The sequence below is a fragment of the Cyprinus carpio genome, chromosome A7 (genome assembly GCF_018340385.1).
Source record: "Cyprinus carpio isolate SPL01 chromosome A7, ASM1834038v1, whole genome shotgun sequence".
In the NCBI taxonomy this organism is placed as follows: domain Eukaryota; kingdom Metazoa; phylum Chordata; class Actinopteri; order Cypriniformes; family Cyprinidae; genus Cyprinus; species Cyprinus carpio.
The window spans coordinates 31,887,215-31,909,317 of record NC_056578.1 but is presented as its reverse complement, the minus strand read 5'-3'; the positions used below and the strand labels follow the sequence as shown (position 1 = coordinate 31,909,317).

Here is a 22,103-nt window from a genome sequence, read left to right as displayed (position 1 = left end):
ATCAAATCAAACACACAGTACTTCCATAAACATAGATTAGAAAAGACTAAAGGATTTTCTGATAATATGGTAGGACTGGTATTGACTGGTAAAATAAAAAAAAGACAGATAGAAAGAAAAATAAACTGACCATGCTGGTCCCAACAGACCAGTAGAGGAAGAATCCATCTGGGTCCACTTTAAGGGTGACGAGGCTGGGTATGCTGTTGGCCTCCTGAACACACACAAGTAAAAAAATATTAGGGGGAATTCAGTACATTCATACAGTTTTACCAACAATAGATGCCACATCAGATCAAAAAAGGAAGCCATTTCAAACATTTGACTGATGTTGTGAAGTAAAACATATTATAATGTTCGCTTTTGTTGGACAACAGGTTTAGAAACGCTTCTCATTAAAAGTCATTATACAAAGGAAAAGATGTTTGCCATGTGTTGCTTTTTCAAATGCCCGTTAGAAGCGAGGAGACGTTTCCTCATCTCAGTGCGTAAACTCACGGGCACACACAAACAGAGCCAGACTCACGGGCAGACAAAAACAGAAATAAAATGCACTGAAATTATTTTATTATCAAATTTTAAAACAAAAAAGCAATTCACAAGTGCATACTGAACAGTGGATGTCGTGGATTATACAAACTTTTGAAATGTAGTGTACATTTTGGTCAGGATGGATGTCTAAATGCATTTGCCAAAACCATTAGGCAGAACAAATAAACCATTAAGATTTTTAATTATTAAATGTGTCATGAGTATTTGTACATAAAACTGGATTCAATCCAGGTCATAGCCATCTGTTTCAGGTGACACGAAAATGTTGTCGAATTTGTCCTCAAGAGTAAAAACAAAACTCTATTTGCATGTGGATTTTTTTTTTTTTTTTATCTAAAATTCTTCGCTGGTCCATTTACTTAAAAAAAAAATAATAATAATTACAAGACACCTACATCAGAGTAAATAATCCAAGTACTAATCTCATCTGTACGTGTAAGAGGTGATGTAACATTTGGTTGCTGAGCTATAGAAGCAGTTTTGTGGAATGTTTGCATATGATTAAATTAATCTGGGAGCACAGATTTCCTTAACAACTTCTATGAAATACTCCACCCAGTGCTGTGAGATATAAACACACACACACACACACACACACACACACACACACACACACACACACACACACACACACACACACACACACACACACACACACACCAACAACTGTCTCTAAACACAATCAAATACATTTGCATGCTGACTGCTATTAATGTTTGCATAAACAAATATGTCAGTGTTGTGATCCTACTGCTGAATAAGCTTTATTTTATTATAAAAAAAAGACAACGCTAGAAAGCAAAAAAAAAACAAAAAAACCAAAAACAAAGCATATGCGAGAGACAGAAAGAGTAGCGGACCTTAGTCAGGGTAAACAACATATTTCATCTGACATGAATTACAACAAGGCTATGAAGGATAAAAGTTCAGTGTGTTCAACATGTTGTACGGTCTTAAAGGGATAGTTCAACCAAAAACATTCTTTGAAATGTCTTCTTTTGTGTTACAGCAGAAAAAAGAAAGTCATACAGGTTTAGAAAGACATAAAAATTAGATGACAGAATTTTTCGTTTTTGTGTGAACTAACCTTAGTCTTAGGCTACTAATCTCCACAAACAGGAGTTTTTGATGCACTGGTGATATTTTGGAAAGATAAAACAGGGTAAACAACATTAAAACTTGAATGAACTGTATGAACTGTGCGAGTGTGTGTCAAATGAAACATCGTGTTGTTGAATCTGACTAATGATCATAGAGAAGGATTCAAGCTTTCTATTCAATGACATTTTTTATGAATCATCTGAGCCAGAGTGTGTCTGTGGGTGTGTGGAGGGGAGTGACCTTTACCCTGTAAGGGCCTCATTAGTGTGTGTGTTCTGTCCATCAACAGAAACATACATAAGCCAAACCCCGTTTTTTTTACATGTTATTTATAAGAAACCATATTACAGATGCATTATCAGATTTAAGTTAAACCGCGGTCCTAGCGCGTACTGAACCGTGTGTGGAGAACCGAACGGTTTAATTTTTTTCTGCGAATTGTCCCACCCCTAATACACACATACACGCATATGGAAGTATACAACTTTACATAATAAATAAATATTATAAACAGTTGTGCCAGATTACAGCTTCATTTTTGTGTGCATAGCTGACATTTGTGCATGTCAGAGGAATCAAGATGGTTATTTGAGTAAACCATTAAAGTGAACTAAAGCCTGTGGCCTGCACACCACAGCAGTGCATGCAATCTCTCAGACAGAGACACACACTGTTAATGCATCAACAATGTCAGTTATTTCAGTGGGTGAGTGGCCTGCTCTCTTGGCCCTTTGGCTTCCAGTATTTACATGTTTTATAGCCCTTACATAATGTACATACATACACACAAACTACAACATGTCTGGAATGCAGTCAGATAATGGACAGAGACAAAAAAGATTTTACAGTGAAAATCTGCATAATCAAAGCTAGCATCAATAAACATGGGTTTTGTTTGCCAGCATGTAAATTTTATGTGCCACCTTGTCAACATGCAGCTTTTTAGGTCAAAGCTTCACCTTTGGACTGAGCAGATTAGCAGGGCATGGACACATGCACATACAGGTAAGTAAGGATGTAACGATTAACTGCGAGCCGGTCGAAAATTTGATTCAAATATGTGACGATTAAAATCAGTTGAGATGCCAAACAAATTGCGATAGGAGTAGGAGTTTATATTAATGTATCTCTGAGGGGACCTGACTATCTTGAGAAATGTTTACGTGGCATTTTCTTTTCATCTTGCTTCTGAACAATGTATATTAAAGCAGCTCTGCTTTGTTTACAGCGGTAACCCAGGAAACATGTTATCATTGCTGATCATGAGTGCCACCTGCTGTCAGAGAGTGAATCTGTGTCTCATTCAGCTTCTGTTTCGTTCAGATATTCTAATAATTTTCGTTCAGACAAAACTAAAGTCAGACCATTCAGTTTTTTTTTTTTTTTTTTTTTTTTTAAGATTAAAAACTACTATACTCTTTGTTTGGATCATGATTAAAATCCAGTGGTTGCCTTTGATTTAAAATGGAAAGAGCACAGACAAAGCCTTAGTTTTTTCATAAAGAGATTTCTTTTATTTGTGTAACTTACTTTTTTGATTTGGGGTTTGTTTTAAATTTTCAATTTAGTTTTGTTATATTTCAATTTCACAAAGAAACTTGCAGCAATAGCCTAATAAAATGACATATTATCATTTACTGTATAATGTCTTCAATCTCATTTTGTAAAAAAAAAAAAAAAAAATTGTGAGAAAATTGAATTGTGAAATCAAAATCATGAATCGAATTGAATCGTGAGTTGAGTGAATTGCTACATCCCTACAGGTAAGGAAAGCATAATGTAAAGCTAGTTGCTCATTATTGCTAGATAGACCCTGACGTGTAGAGCTGGATATTGAGTTTATACTTTTTAGTAGTGGTCGACCGATATATCGCCATGGCCGATATATCGGCCGATATTTGGCATTTTTCAAATATCGGCATTGGCCGAAAAGATTTTCTGCTTGGCCGATGTGTTTGAGGCGGGACTTTTATTTTGACACCGCTGAGAAAGGCAGCGTCTGAGCACACAGTGCTCACATCTCCCTCTTGTGTACTGTTGCTGTTAACAATTCTGTCTAATACAGATAGAAGTCTGTCTAATAATCAGATAGAACGGTTAAGCAAAGAAATGAATGTAAACAAAAAGTATTATAATGATTGCTTTTATATTATTAGTAACAGAAAGGCAAACATTATAATACTTTCTCATTTGCCGTCAGTATTAAGCAAATACGCATTTATATAATTTAAACAAATCTTTGAATGACTAATGAACATTTAATTTCACAACAAACCTTGCAAACTTAGTCGAATCCAGCTGTGAGATCTTGTGAAGTGTGCATTTTTATCCAGCATGATCGCTTGTTCTCTGTGTGACGGTCAGTCCATGTGAATTGATTTTAATTAATTTTAAAATTTAAACTCGTGATTTCATATTATGCTGCACTTCATGCGGTTGCCCACTGTCAAATTCATGTAATTTTCTCTGTGTTGTATGTAAAATGAGTGTTACCCTGGCTTTATTTGAAAAATATGATTCCCAATGCACACAAACTTCCCAGAATATGTGCCCTGTTGGTTAGTGTTTACATCCTTTTTAATTATATTTTTATACATTATACAGGTTCATACGTACTCCGTCTGCAGTGTGTATACAGTATGTGTATGCGGTGCAGAAGCAGCAGCGAGAGCTGTTATTGTAACGCGAAAGCACATTAAAATAATGCGTGAGCGTGAATCTCTCCGCTCGCACGCATATTTCCTTTGCTCTGTCACAAAACCAGACACGCGTGCTCAGATACACGGTGCTCTCGCCCGGAGAGAGTGCGCGCACTTAAACGTGTCTCCTCTCGCTCAAACTGAGTCCTGTGCACTCAACTCTCTCTATGCTCATGTGCTAGATATTAATTATTTTCACACCTTTATATTTCTAACCTTTTCTGTTCACATCTTCTGCATCTTTTTCCGCATGCAGTATGAATGCTCTGATCCATTAACATGGGCTTGGAAAAAATACGCACACAGACAGTGTGTTCTGTTCTCGCACTCCATTTAGGCATGCTGCATTCTGATTGGATTGGATAGCATACTGCGTAATGTCAGGGCCATGAAAAATCATGCTATAAAGTTTTATAAAATAAAGGTTTATAAAATAACACTAAATACAGAAGAGGCAACAAAAAGACAGTTTTGAATTCTTCTGCTAATACTCTTCATGAGTGCCACCAAGTCATAGTTTTATGTAATAGCAGTGGCAAATATTATTGGTTGGCCAGTTTCTTTTCAGTATGTTAGAAAAGAAATTAGAACACCTCTCCATAAAAAAGAAGAAGAGGACACTGCATTAACAATGTGCAAATGTTTGTGTCTGAACAGACACAATAACAATTGTTTATTCAAAATAGATGGTTTAATCACACAGAATATTCATGTCGAACATTTGAACAAGCCTTTATGGAGCACGTTTATGAGACTTTCTTCATTCACAGTCTGTTCAACAAAAGAATGAAATTCAATTATATTCCTTCTTTGAGAAAAATGGTATCTGTGAGGATTTCCAGTCAGGAAAGAGTTACAAATGACCTGCTCTTATCATCTGATCGTGGTTGTATCTCTCTATTGGTGCTATTGGATCTAAGCATGATGTTCGAAACTACTGACCACAACATTCATTTGAATAGACTAGAAAATTTTGTTGCCATTAATGGAAGTGCATTAGCATGGTTCAAATCGTACTTATATGACTGCCATCAATTCGTAGCAGTGAAAGAAGAGATCATATCAATCACAAGTGCAGTATGGAGTACATCAAGGCTCAGTACTAGGGCCGTTACTCTTCACGATTTACATGTTACCTTTGGGAGATATCATCAGGAAACATGGTGTTTGCTTTTTTGTTATGCTGATGATACTCAGCTCTATATTTCTTTGCAGCCCGGTGAAACATACCAATTTGAAAAACTAGTGGAATGTATAGTTGATATAAAAAACTGGATGACAAGTAATTTCTTACTGCTAAATTCTGAGAAAAAAACAACAAAAAAAAACAGAGTTGTTAATTATAGGAACTAAAAACTCTGCATGTAATAACCTAGAATGCTGTCTAAGACTTGATGGCTGCTCTGTCAATTCTTTGTCATCAGTTAGGACACTAGGTGTGCTATTTGATAGCAATCTGTCCTTAGAAAGCCATGTTTCTAGCATTTGTAAAACTGCATTTTTCCATCTCAAAAATATATCTAAATTATGACCTATGCTCTCAATGTCAAATGCAGAAATTTTAATCCATGCGTTTATGACATCAAGGTTAGATTATTGTAATGCTTTATTGGGTGGCTGTTCTGCACACTTAATAAACAACCTCCAGCTGGTCCAAAATGCAGCAGCAATAGTTCTTACTAGAACCAGGAAGTATGACCACATTAGCCTGGTTCTGTCTACACTGCACTGGCTACCTATCAAACATCGTATAGATTTTTAAATCTTGCTAATTACTTATAAAGCCCTGAATGGTTTAGCACCTCAGTATTTGAACGAGCTCCTATTACATTATAATCCTCCATGTCCGCTGCATTCTCAAAACTCTGGTAATTTGATAATACCTAGAATATCAAAATCAACTGCGGGCGACAGATCCTTTTCCTATTTAGCGGCCAAACTCTGAACCAACCTAACATAGTTCGGGAGGCAGACACACTCTTGCAGTTTAAATCTAGATTAAAGACTTATCTCTTTAACCTGGCTTGCACATAACACACTAACAGATTTCTAATATTCAAATCCGTTAAAGGATTTTTAGGCTGCATTAATTAGGTCAACCAGAACCGGGAACACTTCCTGTAACACCCGACGTACTTGCTACCTTTTTAGAAGAATGGCATCTATGCTAATATTAGTCTGTTTCTCTATTATTCCGAGGTCACCATAGCCACCAGATTCAGTCTGTATCCAGATCAGATGGTAACTGCAGTCACCCGGATCCAGTACATATCCAGCCCAGATGGTGGATCAGCACCTAGAGAGGACCTCTACAGCCTTGAAAGTCAGCGGAGACCTGGACAACTAGATGAGCCCCAGAGACAGATCCCCTTGTAAAGACCTTGTCTCAGATGACCATCGGTACAAGACCACAGGAACCAGTTGAGTCCTCTGCACAATGTGACTTTGTTGCAGCCTGGAATTGAACTGCTGGTTTCGTCTGGTCAGAGGAGAACTGCCCCCCCGACTGAGCCTGGTTTCTCCCAAGGTTTTTTCTCCATTCTGTCACCGATGGAGTTTTGGTTCCTTGCCGCCGTCGCTTCTTGCTTGCTTAGTTGGAGACTCTTCATTTCCAGCGATATCGTCGAATTGATTGCACAGATACTATTTAAACTGAACTGAGATGAATGATGACATCACTGAATTCAATGATAAACTGCCTTTAACTGAAAAATGAGTGTTAACTATTGTTATTTTGCATTGGGACACACTATTTTCCTAATTAATGCTGTACAGTTGCTTTGACACAATCTGTATTGTTAAAAGCGCTATATAAATAAAGGTGAGTTGACTTGACAGAGTGGGAAGAAAATGCCAAAGAAATCCCAGATTAAGGTAGGAAGGAAGGAAAGAAGGAAGGAGGAAGAGAGACATTTTCTAATGCACTATAATGGCTGATTTACAGCAACCTTTCATAAGAGCAAATGACTTGGTCTAAATTACACAAACACAAAAAAGGTCTCCTTCCTGAATGAGAGGGTGAAACTGAAGGAGAGGAAGGGCTGGAGGGGCGAGCAGAGGTCAAACACACCCATATGTGAACTGTGGATCATCGACTCTGACACATGTTCTGTTTGAGTGTGCAATACCGCCTCTGTTCTTCATGCTCCTCTTTGGCCTCTATGTTTTCTCCTTGCTGAAAGTGTGCAGAGGCTTGTTTTGCAGTGAGGTGAGACTCCATTAGCAGTGTGGTAAGAGTCAACAAACGCAAGTACAGCTGCAGTGGGCCACCTGGATAAGTGTTCACCTCTCAGCTCTTTCCAGTAAACTGTTCATAGACTGCTCATATCCAGAATAACCAACACACGCAACCGAAAAGCTCCCGAATGCATGTATTTTCTTGTGCTTGGCTGCTACTAGTTTCTTATATCCTTTTAAATCAATTGTTTTCTGGCAGTAAACCAATACAACATGCTGACACATATAACATGGTATGAGGCCGGTCAAGTTTTGCATGCTGCAAACCACATCAACCCCTTGCGTTGTGCGTCTGTGTGCACCAAAGGTGTTTCTCCCCTAGAAGGCAGGGAGGCATGCCTTTACAACAAATTTCAGATGAAAAATAATTAACAGTCCAAAATAACCAAAACAAATATTACTAAATATGAGATCAAAGCACAAAGCAATATTGTCCTCAAGTAACACTGGCCAATCAAGTTTCAGAAAGAAACAAATAGGTCTTTTGCCTCCTTCGAGATCAGTGCATTCTCAATGAGGCCCAAAAGTGTTCAGTGAATGTGAGGGGGGTCTCCATGCAGCTGTGATTAGCTGATTACCTATTACATTCACAAGAGGACCAAAAACACCAAGAACTGGTGGAATTGGGTGTTTAATTATAATGTAAATAGCTCACCCACTCTGACATCACTTTCACTTGAGTCGGAATCAAAAAACTTCACTTAATGATGGGCAAGTGAGCCTTACTTTAAACCATCCATTTACCAGACGTGATCTGCTCTATGTGCAGTATTTGTGTTGATCAATTTTTATATGTAAATAAAAGCCTAAAATAAATCTGTTTATTATGTATAGGACTTGGACTAAACTACTCAATTCATATGGATTACTTTTCCAATGTCTTGTCTATGAACATTAATTTTAAGCCTTACAATTTTGGTGGAATAGACTTTCAATGCAGGGACAGAAATCTCTTATTAAAAATATCTTCATTTGTGTTTCAGAGATGAAATTGAATTGGAAAAACTTGAGGGTGATCATAATCAAGGACAGAATGTTCTTTTTGGGTAGAGTATATGGTTTTAATATATAATATGCTAATATACACATACTAAAATATTACAGTATTAGTTACTTGTTTATACTGTCATATAAATGTTGTTCCATATGCCTTTAATCTGGAAACAGAGTACAGTAAACATCAAAAAGAGATGGAACATAAATTTAAATTGGATTAAAATGCCAAACTCAGAAAGAAAACTCTGCCTTCACATTTCAGAAGACCACCACACGCCACTGGTGTGCATGTGTGCTGACAGGATGTGTGGGCTTTCATGTGACAAACACTGGATAGATGTGTGAGGAATGAAGAAATGAGAAGGGGAGGAGAATGTGACCAGTTTGGTGGGAGGACAAGCAAAAAAAAAAAAAAAAAAAAAAAAAAAAAAAATCAAATGAAAAACATAAGGAGGAAATGAATGAGGGAAAAAAGGGAAAAAACTGAACTTACATGTGGCACTTACATGTGAAAGCAGACTAGCATGCATAGTCGAAAAGTAGTCAAGTATGCTTTATTATTATTAAGTATGCTTTATAAGTGTTACACTTACAAGCATACTACACTGGTATGTGCTTACAAGTGTAAAATCAGTATGATGCTAGAGTGTTGTGGCTGGTTATGTATGATTCTACTTTCCTCCAGAAGCCTGTGGTCGGTGAGTGAGCGGTGCCTCATGGTACCATCACAGAGAGACAACAGGATCACTTTCCAGAACATTTTCATTCACTGTTCTTGGCTGGTGGAAGTATCTTTCTAATCCTATCCAGAAAGGTGAATCCCTGACAATATTCAAGAAACAACTGAAATCTCTTCCATGAGCACCTAACTGAATCTGTTGAAAAAGAAACACACACACTTCCTTTTCTATTCTTTCTTCTAGCTTGTAGTGCAAGATGATGTTTGAAACTTTGCATTGCTAGCACTTCTTGTGTCAATACCTCCTTATGATAAATCACTTCTTGTATTCCTCATTTCTAAGTTCATTTGGATAAGAGTCTGCTAAATGACTAAATATGAGTGTAAATCCTGGTTGGTTGCTTACTGAGTCAAGTAAAAACAGACAAAAAAATAGAACACAGATTTGCATACATTCTTCAACACCTGTGTGTTTACTAAATGTTTTACCAAAATATGCCTTCGGCTAAAAAATATAAAATTACCAGCATTGCTTAACTTGTTTACATTCATATATCCAGAAAATGTACAATATATGTAATAATATTTCCAGAAAATGTGATTCTTTCACAGCTAGATCATGAGTCTCGACACAAAAACACACAGCCTCAAAACCATCAAAACGTAAACAACATTAATATTAAAATATGTGTAGCAATTCCCTTCACGGGATGTGCCAAGCTCTTGTGTACACATGCACACCAGACATGACTAAACATGCACAACTCCCTTCTTCCTCAAAGTCAAATATTCTCTCAAACACACACACACACAAAACACACAGCTTGTGCCACACTTGACATAGTCAAAACAATAATATTTAACTTGTGGGCTTAGCAGTTTGAGATTTCCAGATTTACCACATCATATACAAACACGCATATGTTATGCGCCTGCTAAACAGAGCAGTTAGCATGAGTACATGACAAAGGACGATAAAGGGGTGGGAAGACACAAGTGGAAAGAGACTGACAAGTGAGGAGACAGCAAGTGGGCCATCAGGAACAGAAGTAGACTCTAGTGTCTGTCAGTTGTTCTGTCTTTTTCCTGTGATTTTCCCCTCTCTGCCTATATGGTCTCTAATTTCTCTGTGGCTCAGTGTGCCTGGCGTCACTTCTCAGTATTTTCCTCCATGTTATCTCATTGTTTGGCCTCCGTGTATGAAACCTCTCTACGCTCACGCACAGTTTGCCCTCCCTCTTTCCCTCTCAGAATTATCCTCCCACACCAGCCAATCCCTCACTCAGTCACCCTGTGTGTCCAGGTTTCTTGCCGTTCACACAGTTAATCACAAAACCTAAATACTTCCTTTGGAATTCCCTTGGAGAGAAAAAGATGAATATTATAGTTCCTGTGAATCCTCTGTCAGATTGGTTTGTTTAGACAGAGGGTATGTTCATTCCAAATTGTCCTTACTGGGTTTGGAAATTTATATTCCCGCTCGAAAAACAGTTATGCAAGACAGCTACATCTGTCTGTCTCTTTCTTTCTCTCTCTCTCGCTCTCTTACACACACACACACACACACACACACACACACACACACACACACACACACACACACACACACACACAGCAGGATTTGTCACTGTTTCTTATGGATGACTGTATCTACCTCCTCACGGCTCCAAAATTCTCTCATAACTACAGCCCTTGGGTGCTCATTTCACCCCAGACACCTGTCAAGCGGAAGACTGAGGACAAATTTGCAAGTCAAAGTTCACAGCTAGCTGAAGTGCTAGGGGCATCAGTACAACAACACTAACTTCACTGACACATGCAAGGTCTTAATTATCCATCTTAAAATAAAAAATGTACTCACTGGCCATGTACACAATGCAAAGATTTAGGAGTGAACAAAATAATTTAAACAGAATATTTAAGAGAGCGACAGTTCAATTGTGCTTATACTGTTCAAAGGGGTTTGGGGCTGGCAAGATTTTTTTTTTTTTAATGTTTAAAAAAAGCATCTTATGCTCACCACTACCTATAGGTATTTGATAAAAATTGATATTTTTTTTCCTATTTTACTTGTACATTAATTTAAAATGAAATTTATTCCTGTCATGGGAAAGACTTATCACCAGCCATTATTGCAGTCTTCAGTGTCACATGATCCTCTAGAAATCATTTTAATGTGCAAATTTGGGGCCAATTATCACATCTATTATTATCAATATTGAAAACAGCAGTAGAAACCATGATACATTTTTTTTCCAGAAGTTTTTGATAAATATAAAGTTTAAAATAACAGAATACTTTAAAATAGAAATACTCAGTAACATTATAAATGTCTACTATCACTTTAGATAAAATTAATGCACCCTTGCTGAATAAAAGTATTAAGTAAAAAATTAAAATTAAAAATAAAAATAGTGAAAGCAAACTTTTGAAAGATAGTGTACATAAACGGGAAAAATCCTAAAACGAAATATGGCTGTAATTAAAAGAGCCAATCATCGCTCAATATTGCAATTATAGGAAGTTGCATTTTAAAAAAGCCAATCACCTGATTGTTTACACTATACCTTACATATCCATTAAACAGATCAACTGGAGAGACTGGAGCTGCACTTGTATGAATAAAAATATTTATCTAATATGAAATGATATATGATAATATGTACTCATATTCAAAAATATGAAATTACAAATATAGTCAGTGAACAAATGTATGTCATTTACAGGGACTTTGATTTAAATTTGTTGCTTTTAAAAAATGTTCTAAGTGTTTAATGCTTTTAATTAAATTATTGCATTAAAGGATAAGTTCACTTTCAAAATGAAAAATGAAAAAATTGATTATGTGAACAATTGATGGGCACTATTGACTTTCATAGTATTTTTTTTTTCTACAATGGAAGTCAATTGTGCCCATCAACATCTGTCAAAATATCTTTTGTGTTCAACAGAAGAAAGAAACTCATACTGGTTTGGAACAAGTGAGGGTAAATGAGGACAGGATTTTCATTCTGGAAGTGAAATTATCCTTTAAGTTTCTCAGTTGGGTGCTGTAATCATCAGCATGCAGATTTAATGAAAATTCAGTTGTCACCACCTACATTTTTCAGGAGTGTATTTAGTGGTACAATGTGACACAATGTAAAGTTGTCACAAATAACCAAACTGAGTGTACAGAGTGAGGTCGATAATTCAGCAGAGGAGTGACAACTGTATTTAGTGCAGCATGAGTGTGCATGTACAGTATACAGAGAGGCAGCAGACATGATGGAGGAGATTAAGTTTAGCTGCAGACCATTCTATGATCACTTGGGATCCTATTCAAGTCGGCTTTCAATCCCAGACTATTCGAGTTTTGGGAAATGGTTCATTGAATTTTTAAAGGTGCACTAGAGCATTACATCTTACTGTCTGACTCACACCGGTTCATTCTGAGAATTAGATAATGTATTATAGTACAGATCATTAGATCACAATGTTTGACTACAGTTTCCTTCAGAGAGAAGCAGAGATTAACAGCACACAAACAGGAGGGTGGTAAAGAGGCAGAGATCAACAGAAAGACACTGTTGCATCAACCTCTTCCTCACTGAAGTCTGTAATTCAGCACCAAGTGAAACCGAATCTTGGACTGTTTCATTTCCTCAGTGCATATCATCAGTGACACAACTGCACTGTCACAGCATTAGAAGCATTCAAGGCATGAAAGTGACCCAAACACACTGCAGACTATTACTTCACAAAACAAAAAAGCCATCACTAGAAGAGTTCATGCCCCAACATGACATAATTATGTATTGTGAGTTTGCTTGCACAGCTTAACAGCTTTTATCCATGTCTGTGTGATCATTCAAAAATGCATTATGACATCAGAAACACTATGTGACTTATGCCTTTCATCTAAGAGCTAAAACATAACACTGTCTTGCCCTCTTACATAACTTAACAGCATTCACCTGTTATCTTTGAAAACTTATAAAAAATATAAATCCACCTATTTTTGATAGAAAAAAAATTTATATATATTTATATATATATATAGAGAGAGAGAGAGAGAGAGAGAGAGAGAGAGAGAGAGATAGATTTTAAATACTATATATTTTTAATGTTATATATTATTTATAAATATTACTATATAAATTGGTATTTAACAAGAAATGTTAAATAACTCTAACATTCATAATCTCACATATTTTTATTTTGTTCCGATTAATTAGGAGTGTAGATCTTAGAGCTACAATAAATAAATGTAAAAAATGTTTTTGATTGTATCATGGGTCCACTTTGCACACCCAATGCAACAAATCCATTTACCTCCACTTATACAAAATTGTTATGGTAACTACAGGATCTACAGGTGTTACATTTTAAGAGAAAATTACATCCAAGGGACCTTTTACCTTGAATGTGTGTCTTTAGACCCATTATACCTTTATAAAAAACAACATGAGTGATGAAAAAAAAAACACTTCTGGGTCATATAGTAAAAAAAAGAAAAAAAAAAGAAAGAAATCAAAAATCATATTTTGCCTAGACCAGGGGTCTTCAATGTTTTTCAGGGACCCCCAATACAAAATGTGTCAAGCAGAGCTACATGTTAAGCATATAGTGTTATGCTTAATATGAATAGGAACTAACCTTATAATGATTCAGATTATGTTATATGTATATTATGTAAAGACAGTAGATCAGAACTATGCACATTATAGTTGTAGCCCATGCATCACTGCCTTATTACTTGTTATTGTTAAAATTGTGATTAATGCATCATAACAAACATGTTGAGAAATAAAACCACAATTCATTAGTTGTTTGAAGTTGTAAATTATTTTAATGAATTTGCAGAGATTTTAATTTTACTAGTCATATGGACATTTACATTGACCTGAATTTTTTATTAAAAATTCTCAATTTTTTTTTTACTGTCAGATGGACATAAATATTAACTTGAATTTTAGCTTCAAGTTTACTAAAACCTAACATTTCAATTTTACAGTGGGATGGGCAATTAACAATCAAATGACTGAGTATCTGAAATTAGTAAGGATTTTCAGATGTAACGATGAAATGCAGATGAAATGTGCAAGCAACAGCTTCACCATAACAAAAATAGCAATGTACAGAGAGGCATTTAAGATTATTGGGTGAGTGGATTCTAACATGAACACCTCTGATTGGCCATTGCATTCAGGAAATCAACAAACATGTCTGTGATCGGCTAAATTTCTCAACGTTGCAAAACTGTGCTGTTACCAGGAACATTTCACATTCTCCAGACCCCCTGAAGTATCACTGTGGACCCCCGATGGAAGACCCTTTGCCTAGGCAATAGAATAGAATTGCCTTTCTGGTAGCTATGACTATAGTTATGACCTCAGTTAAGGATAAAATAAGACCCCATTATAGTTAAATACAGCTAGTTATTTATTTATGGATGCCTCTAAAGACATAGACTCATCTCCCAATGGATGCACTAACACACACTCTCCAAATTAAATGATGTTTTCTCTGTACAACGGTCAAGTCAAGTCACATTTATTTATATAGCGCTTTTAACAATACAGATTGTGTCAAAGCAACTGCACAGCATTAATTAGGAAAAAAAGTGTGTCAATAATGCAAAATGACAATAGTAAACACAATTTTTTTTCAGTTAAAGGCAGTTCAGTGAATTCACTGAATTCAGTGATGTCATCATCCAGCTCAGTTCAGATTAAATAGTATCTGTGCAATAAAGTCAACGATATCATTGGAAATGAAGTGTCCCCAACTAAGCAAGCCAGATGCGACAGCAGTAAGGAACCTAAACTCCATCTGTGACAGAATGGAGAAGAAACCTTTGGAGAAACTTGTCCATATATGTCAGAACAGTTCTATAATATTGAAGATTTATGACAACCTCTCTCTCTTTCATACACACACACACCTGGAGCAAGTCTAAGTAGAGCTAACCCAATACAAACCACTCAGGATTTACGGGCTGCTTAAGTTAATTATTAATGACTTTTAAGACATGAAGTGCATCAAGTTGTACAGGCCACTTTCTCCTACTCAACACTGCTCTTATCAAAAGGTGTTGGCTCTTTGAGCTCCAGTTAAAAGCAGTGGGGATCACCTAAAGCAGTGCTCAGTGATTTGATCAAATAATGGAAAAGAGGCGAAGATTTTCTCCCCCCTAATCCTTCAACATAATTACAACTGTAATGGCTATCCAATGCAAGATTTGAAACAGGATCCGTACACACATACACACACACACAGGCCCTTGTTGCCAGGAGAGCAACTACGCGGAAGACTTCAGAGGAGATGGTGATTTCTTGTAAACATATGGGTTTGTGTTGGCATTAACCCATCAGAGGAAATTCTCAAGGGGGAGTTTTTTTTCTGTTTCCAGTGAATAAAAAAAACATTCTTGAACCTTTAATGAAAACACTGCTTTCCTCAAGTGACATTTTACAGAGTGGTTTACAATAAATAGGATACATATGAAGAAAAAATATAAATATTTTAATAAGAAAACATTATTGTTCCAGTATATTATATTATTAATTTATTCTAATTGCCTTCATATGAGAGTAGTGATGTGTTCCTCAAACTGTCCCAAAAAGGGAGATCTTGATCTCTATCAGTGGGAGGCAACTTAATCATCTTGATACGTTTTGGAAGTCTACCTTCATGTAACATACCTAAATCAATATGTTATATGTTTTGTTTTTTTTTTATCTATAGCTACTACAAATGAACTTTATGCATGTCCTATTCATTGTATTACTTTCAATTGACTGACTGAATGTACCTGTTGGTTCAGGTTTTTAAAAGTGTGGTATGTTCAATATTATTTATATTTCTACAACCCGATATCAAGTTAATCTCCTAATATCACTTACCTAATCCCTTAACAATTTCCTAACTTTAACATAATATTGTGAGGATGCTGTTGAATTTCTGTTCTTCCTTCCTGAAAAAGTTTAAAAGACCCAAACAATAACATGGTTTTCAGTCTAATGGCACAGAGAATGGGGTTTGATAATCATAGATCTGAAAATGGTCCTGATTCAGTGTTTCTTGTCTGACACTAAACTGGTCTACAAATCAGTCGAGAAACTGTGAAAGGGTTAAACTCAACTCCATATGCCACACACGACTCATGAATTTCATGATCTTACACATTCAGCACATTAAGAAAGACTGTTTTGATTGTTTTGTTTGTTTGTTTTGTTTTTCTCAGTAGATAAGAGTATTAAGATTGTAAACACAAACACTTAAAAGTCTTTCGAACACCAAAGAATGAAGAAAAAACAGCAAACAAAACACAAGTTGAGTGTTATGAATATGAGACCCAGAACACAAGAACTCGAGATACTAGAAGAAGAGTGTTGAACTCCAGATCCTGGGTGTCAGATGTTCCTCTTTAAATTACTTCAACATGTAACACTAGTCGACTATCACGCTACATAAAATCACAGACACGCGCATGGAAGATGTCTTCTTACCTCGTCCCATTTGACAAACTTGCTCCCCCGTTTGAGCACATCATGGACAGACACCGGTTTGAGCTGCAACGCGTGTACTCCTGGTTTCGCCCCGGCCATGACTGCTGAGTCGGCGGGTGGCGACGCCTCTGCTTCTCGGTTTGAAGTCTCTGACCTTCAGTGGACAGAACCTAGAGCCCGAGCGAATGCCTCGAGTTCGGCTGGCTCAACGCACGCGGGCGCGACTGTCACACATCCACGAGCGAGCGCAGTTTATGACTTCAGCGATTGTTTATTCATCTAAGCGCTTATCACGGCAAGGACTTGAATTGATATTTTCCTTCCTGTCCGTCCATCCGCTAGGTAATGATGAGATCCCAGTTCAGGAGAAACTTTCACTTGACTTTGGTCGCCTCTGGAATTTGCGCCTCTTTTCCTTCATGTTTTCAACGAGCTAAATTGGAGCGCGAGAAGGACAGGGAAGGAGAGGGAGAGCGAGCGAGAGAGAGAGAGATGGGGGGGAGTAGTAAGGAAGTGAAGGAAGAAAAAGCGAACAGACGAGGGAGTGTTTTTCTTTTCTTTTCGTCTTTCCGTTGTCATTCCAGTATTTAGAAGCATGTGCTGTAGTATCTAACATGAGGAATCATAGTTTTCGCTTTCCTCTGGTACAATTTCCCCTCTATTTATGCTTGTTATTCCTCTTTCCAAGAAAGAATGTTAAACACGAATCGCGCAGTGCGCCAAAAAATTTGACTTGTCAAAAACACAAACAAAACCTATTAACTACATGGAATTAGGCCTATCCTGGTCATTTAAAAATTAGCCTATAAAAATGTGCAGAAATTATAATTTATCTTTCTTTTATAAATTAAATATATTCCAACCTCTCATTCCTCACATTGCAACGTCTTAATTTATGAATTAGGATATTTAGTATATTTCACTGTTTGCTTGTCTGTGTTCGCGGTGAGGAACATTTTTGGTCCGAGAGCCTGCTTTCACCCACCGCCGTGCTTGTCTGCAGCCAAGGTAAAGTTTAAAAAAATAAAAATCCGGGAGCTGCCCTGTCTGAAACTCTCCGGATGTCTTACCACTTCCAGCAAGGTCAGAGATGCGCATTCAGTGGACGTTACAGGAGTGGAGGTGTGAATGGATGATGATGGTCATAACAATGACAACATGACACATCCAGATTACATGCACACCACACACATTCATACCATATATAACAAAGTTTTTTAAGATCATAAATTCAAATGAAGTGTATGTAGCCTACTTTCGAAACAGCAATGTGTTTTTCAGTTTAATTCGGTTTCTCACACTAGAGAAAATGGAAAAGCTGGAGTTTGTGCATTGCTCAGTCACATGCAAAGCTTGATGTTTTGGGCTGCTTTGGGATGTTTCCGAAATCAGGTGGACTAGGCTATATTAGAGGAGTAACATCAGGACCCTTGAATGAGGGTAGAGGGGTGATTTCTGATACAGCCTTGTCTTCTTTTGTGATAGACTTTATATTTAGGAGGAAGTACATATAGCCTAAATATAATTATTATGTGATTCTGCTTAAATGTTGTACGGTTTGATCAGATCTCTCACTTGAGTTATAAACAAACTTACTGTCTAACCAAAGTAAAGTTAAAATATTGTGATAATTAAATGAGTAAGGTGGATGTGTGAAACACAGCCTATGAACCGGTCTTCAGGTAGGCCTTTTTTTTTTGCTGCATACAGGAAGGTTCCAGCTTGTCAGCACCCATTAATACTGCCCCCTTCCTCCTCCTCATTCCTGAACAGGTGTCCTCTTCCCAAGATGAAAATATACAGTAGTTCTCCGGGGAGAGCCAGAAAACAGAAAAACAGTCAAACAGTGACCCTTCAAAGGCACACCTTGCAAATGTTTTTAACATGTAATCCTTTTTGGGACAGTCACCACACACACAGAGACACATATTTTCAATGTCAAGCCCAGCTGGGCCTCTCATTCTGTGCTCTGAATGTGTCTTACAACCCTGGCTGTGAAGAATGTGATTTGTGGACTCAAGAGGGCATGCAGCTTTGGTGAAGCTGGAACAGAACGTTTGATGCAGAATAATAACCACTGCAGTGAGAGGGAAAGATGGGAATATAAGGTCATGCGAGGAGAGATAACTGAAAATTCGATAAGTGAGTGACCCTGTCACTTTAATCAGGGACTATTTCTAAGGAAAAGCCAAGCACTCACAAAGACACGTTGTATTTTAGCCCAGAGACACAAGTTAACAAACACACACACACAGCCTGATCCAGAACATATATGAATAAAAAAAAAAAGTGTCATTTGCAGATGTCACCTGACCTTTCAAAGTTCCTTCTCTATTATTTGTTCTGTTTTTCTCCCTGTTTTACCTAATGAGAAATCCCTGACATGGTCTACAGTAACTGCAAAGGCTGATCACATTACTTTTTAGATAGCAGAAATGTGTGCCAAAAGCTCTGAAACCTCCTCAAAAGCTTCTTTGTTAAAATCAGGCAGGACGGACTCAAGGTCTTTCACAGTCAGACAGTCCACTGTTGCCATCTACTGGTATCTCATATACATGGAACATGGAATGATGATTACCAACCATGCAGGGGAACAAATTTTGAAAACTATGTAGCAGCATGCAATTGATATAACATTTTTTTAGACTGCCAACAATCTTGTTATAAATGGTCAGAAATCAAGTTTCAATTGCCTAGAGCAGTGGTTTTCAATCAGGGCGCCTCAGCAAATTTCCAAAGGGCCTTAGAATGACCTAAAACAACTTTAAAGAAACCAAACAAACATTAAAATATGATATTTATGTTATTTAACTCACTCAACAACAGTTTTTCCATCTGGGGAGACATATATACGCCAAGTTATATTTTTGTATTTTTTAACAGTTGTCTTTAATCCTTATCCCTGAATTTTCACACAAATGCTTAACACAGCAGCTGTGTTATAAATGCATTGGTTTCCTCATTATTCCTTCAGTTTCTCTCAGTGGCCACAGCTGTGGTCTAATCAAACATATCTCTCATCAAAATGGCGCTTTTGTTTCCTCTCCCCACCCACTGCAGGCATCCTCACTCACTCTGTTCCTCTCCAGATCTCTATCTCACTGGCTTTCTGTTGTTTTACCCTAAATATGCGTCGTTTTCAGTTTGCCTAACAGAGTTGGCCAATTCTCTTTCTCTATCTATTGTTTGTTGTGATGTCATCTTTCACTTCAGCCAGGTGGCAGCAGTAAACACCACTGAGATTAATGTCTTGGTTGTTAATTCACACCAAGTATATGTAGTCTTTCTCTGTGTTGGTTGCGTAATTTGATACGTATTTGTCAGAATTTATTTTGAGATAGTCATTTGATACTGGGTCAGACATAAAGACCATGAATCATGTTGTGATTCCAGAGAAGTGCTTTTAAAGAGGGGTTTGACAAGCGGAGACGCAGCAAACTACATTGTTTATTTCCATGAATTATGTTTTGAGAATGTGTTCTGTAAATATGCACAGGTCTGTGTCAAATGAAAGGTAATCCAGACTCCTGATGGAATATGCCTGAACACTCATCTTGAGCTTTTGCCTGGGTGACTTGTTGCAGAAATCGAGGAAGACAAAGGAAAAGGCTTATTTTGAGTCATTTTAACTCCCTCCTATTCATCCAAGCTCATACAATAACTTCACCTTTTATAAAACTATTCATCTTACACAATACATCACAACACATGAGTAAAGTGACAAGTGTTTTATTTCATAAGGTGAATCTGACATGATTTATTGTGTTTTTTAGCTGTTTAAATATGATCCCTTTTTAGGAGATTAATACAAGTTCACACAAGAATAAAGTCACACGCAGCTTTACCCACTTAACCCTCACACACTTGTATCATAAAACGCAGAGACCATAGCAGGGTTGCAAGAGTACAAGTACAAACCTGCTCTAGATTTATTAGCATGTGTTAACATACAATTCAGTAGCAAATCAATTATCAGTAATGATGTCTTAAAGTATTGCATATTCAAATATTTGTACATATGTCTGTGTATGAATGCATGTGAGAAAAACTGTGTCACATGCAGTGGGTTTGCTGGACTGTAAGATCCAGACACAGTATTTTGAATTATTCATTGTCTTCATGCCACTTGTAAAACATCATAGTAGTGGTAGGAATGTTATGTGGCCTCTATAATCAGCCTATAGCATTCTAACAACATTCCACTTTTTATTATTTTGTTTTTGTTTATTTATTTTGTATTTTAATAAATGATGGAAGAAGTAACCTGTAATTTCTAAAGCTGCTCTCAGTAAGTTTTGACTTAATTTGAAATGTCAAACTGGCATACTACTCACCTTCTGTCATAAGACATACATTTTAAGAGTTCAAATTGAACTTTGTATTTAGCTGACTTTTTTGTCCCAATAGTACCAGTGGATTTGGACTAGATGCATTAAGATTGTTTACTAATTGCTGCTTCTTCGATGAAGCAGTTTGTTTAACTTTTGTTGCTTTTTGTTTACGTATTCTCTATTTCATACCACACGTTTACTTATGGAGCATTTTTAGATTCAATCACAATAAATTGTTGTACCACTGACGGATCATTATTAGTAACTCAGTCAACTATTTGACAAGGCTAGTCATGTGATGTCAATTTGTCAGCGCCCATGAGGGGGCGACCCGCTCCACACAGAATAAAAGCTTCTAGAAGACTGGTTTGTCTGGAGGTCACAGACAAAAACGATAATCATTAGCGTCCGCACCAACAGACGATAACGTTCTGTGTAGGCCTACTACGAACGCGCCTCATATAGCTGTCTTCAGTCCCTTTAAATGTCTCTTTAAATGTTAATTGTCTTTTAATGTTTTTATTATCAGTCAACTAGAAATAATAAATCATGTTATGCCAACACATTATTTCTTTAAGTGTAAAACTTTTTAATTAGTTTTTTTTTCTGTGTATAGTAAACTTTAAGTGTGTGTTTTGCCTTTAACAAATGAAAAGTGCTGGGTTGGCTACAGATCATAACAGGATTGGCATATGAATAAATAAATAAATAAAAAATTGTTCCCCTTAATACACTTTAGTTTCCCGATCAATAAAATAATTTCTACTGATGAGTAGCCTACACACAGAATCTAGCAGACAGTTTTAAAAGTGCAAAAGTGTCACATGTAGATGGCCCTATCAAAGAAAAATTTTGTTTTTCTTTAATTTAGCAACTCACTTGAAACAGGATTATCTGGTTGTGTTAGGGAAAGGAAAAGAGAGAGAGAGAGAGAGAGAGAGAGAGAGAGAGAGAGAGAGAGAGAGAGAGAGAGAGAGAGAGAGAGAGAGAGAGAGAGAGAGGTTGTGGTGGGGGA

At 36.9% G+C, this 22,103-nt stretch overlaps 1 protein-coding gene across 3 annotated transcripts in view; it reads right to left on the bottom strand.

Moving 5' to 3' along the window:
- The window catches only part of LOC109088198 (1-phosphatidylinositol 4,5-bisphosphate phosphodiesterase beta-3-like), a 58,274-nt gene extending 41,013 nt beyond the window's left edge, over positions 1–17,261 (bottom strand). For all 3 annotated transcript variants that reach the window (XM_042760834.1, XM_042760835.1, XM_042760836.1), the window contains exons 1-2: positions 16,758–17,261; positions 131–214 (exon numbers count right to left, since the gene is read on the bottom strand). In XM_042760834.1, coding sequence (XP_042616768.1) covers positions 131–214; positions 16,758–16,856 — 183 coding nt within the window. In that variant the 5' untranslated portion in view covers positions 16,857–17,261. The remainder of the gene's footprint in view (positions 1–130; positions 215–16,757) is intronic.
- Between the last annotated feature and the right edge of the window lie 4,842 nt (positions 17,262–22,103).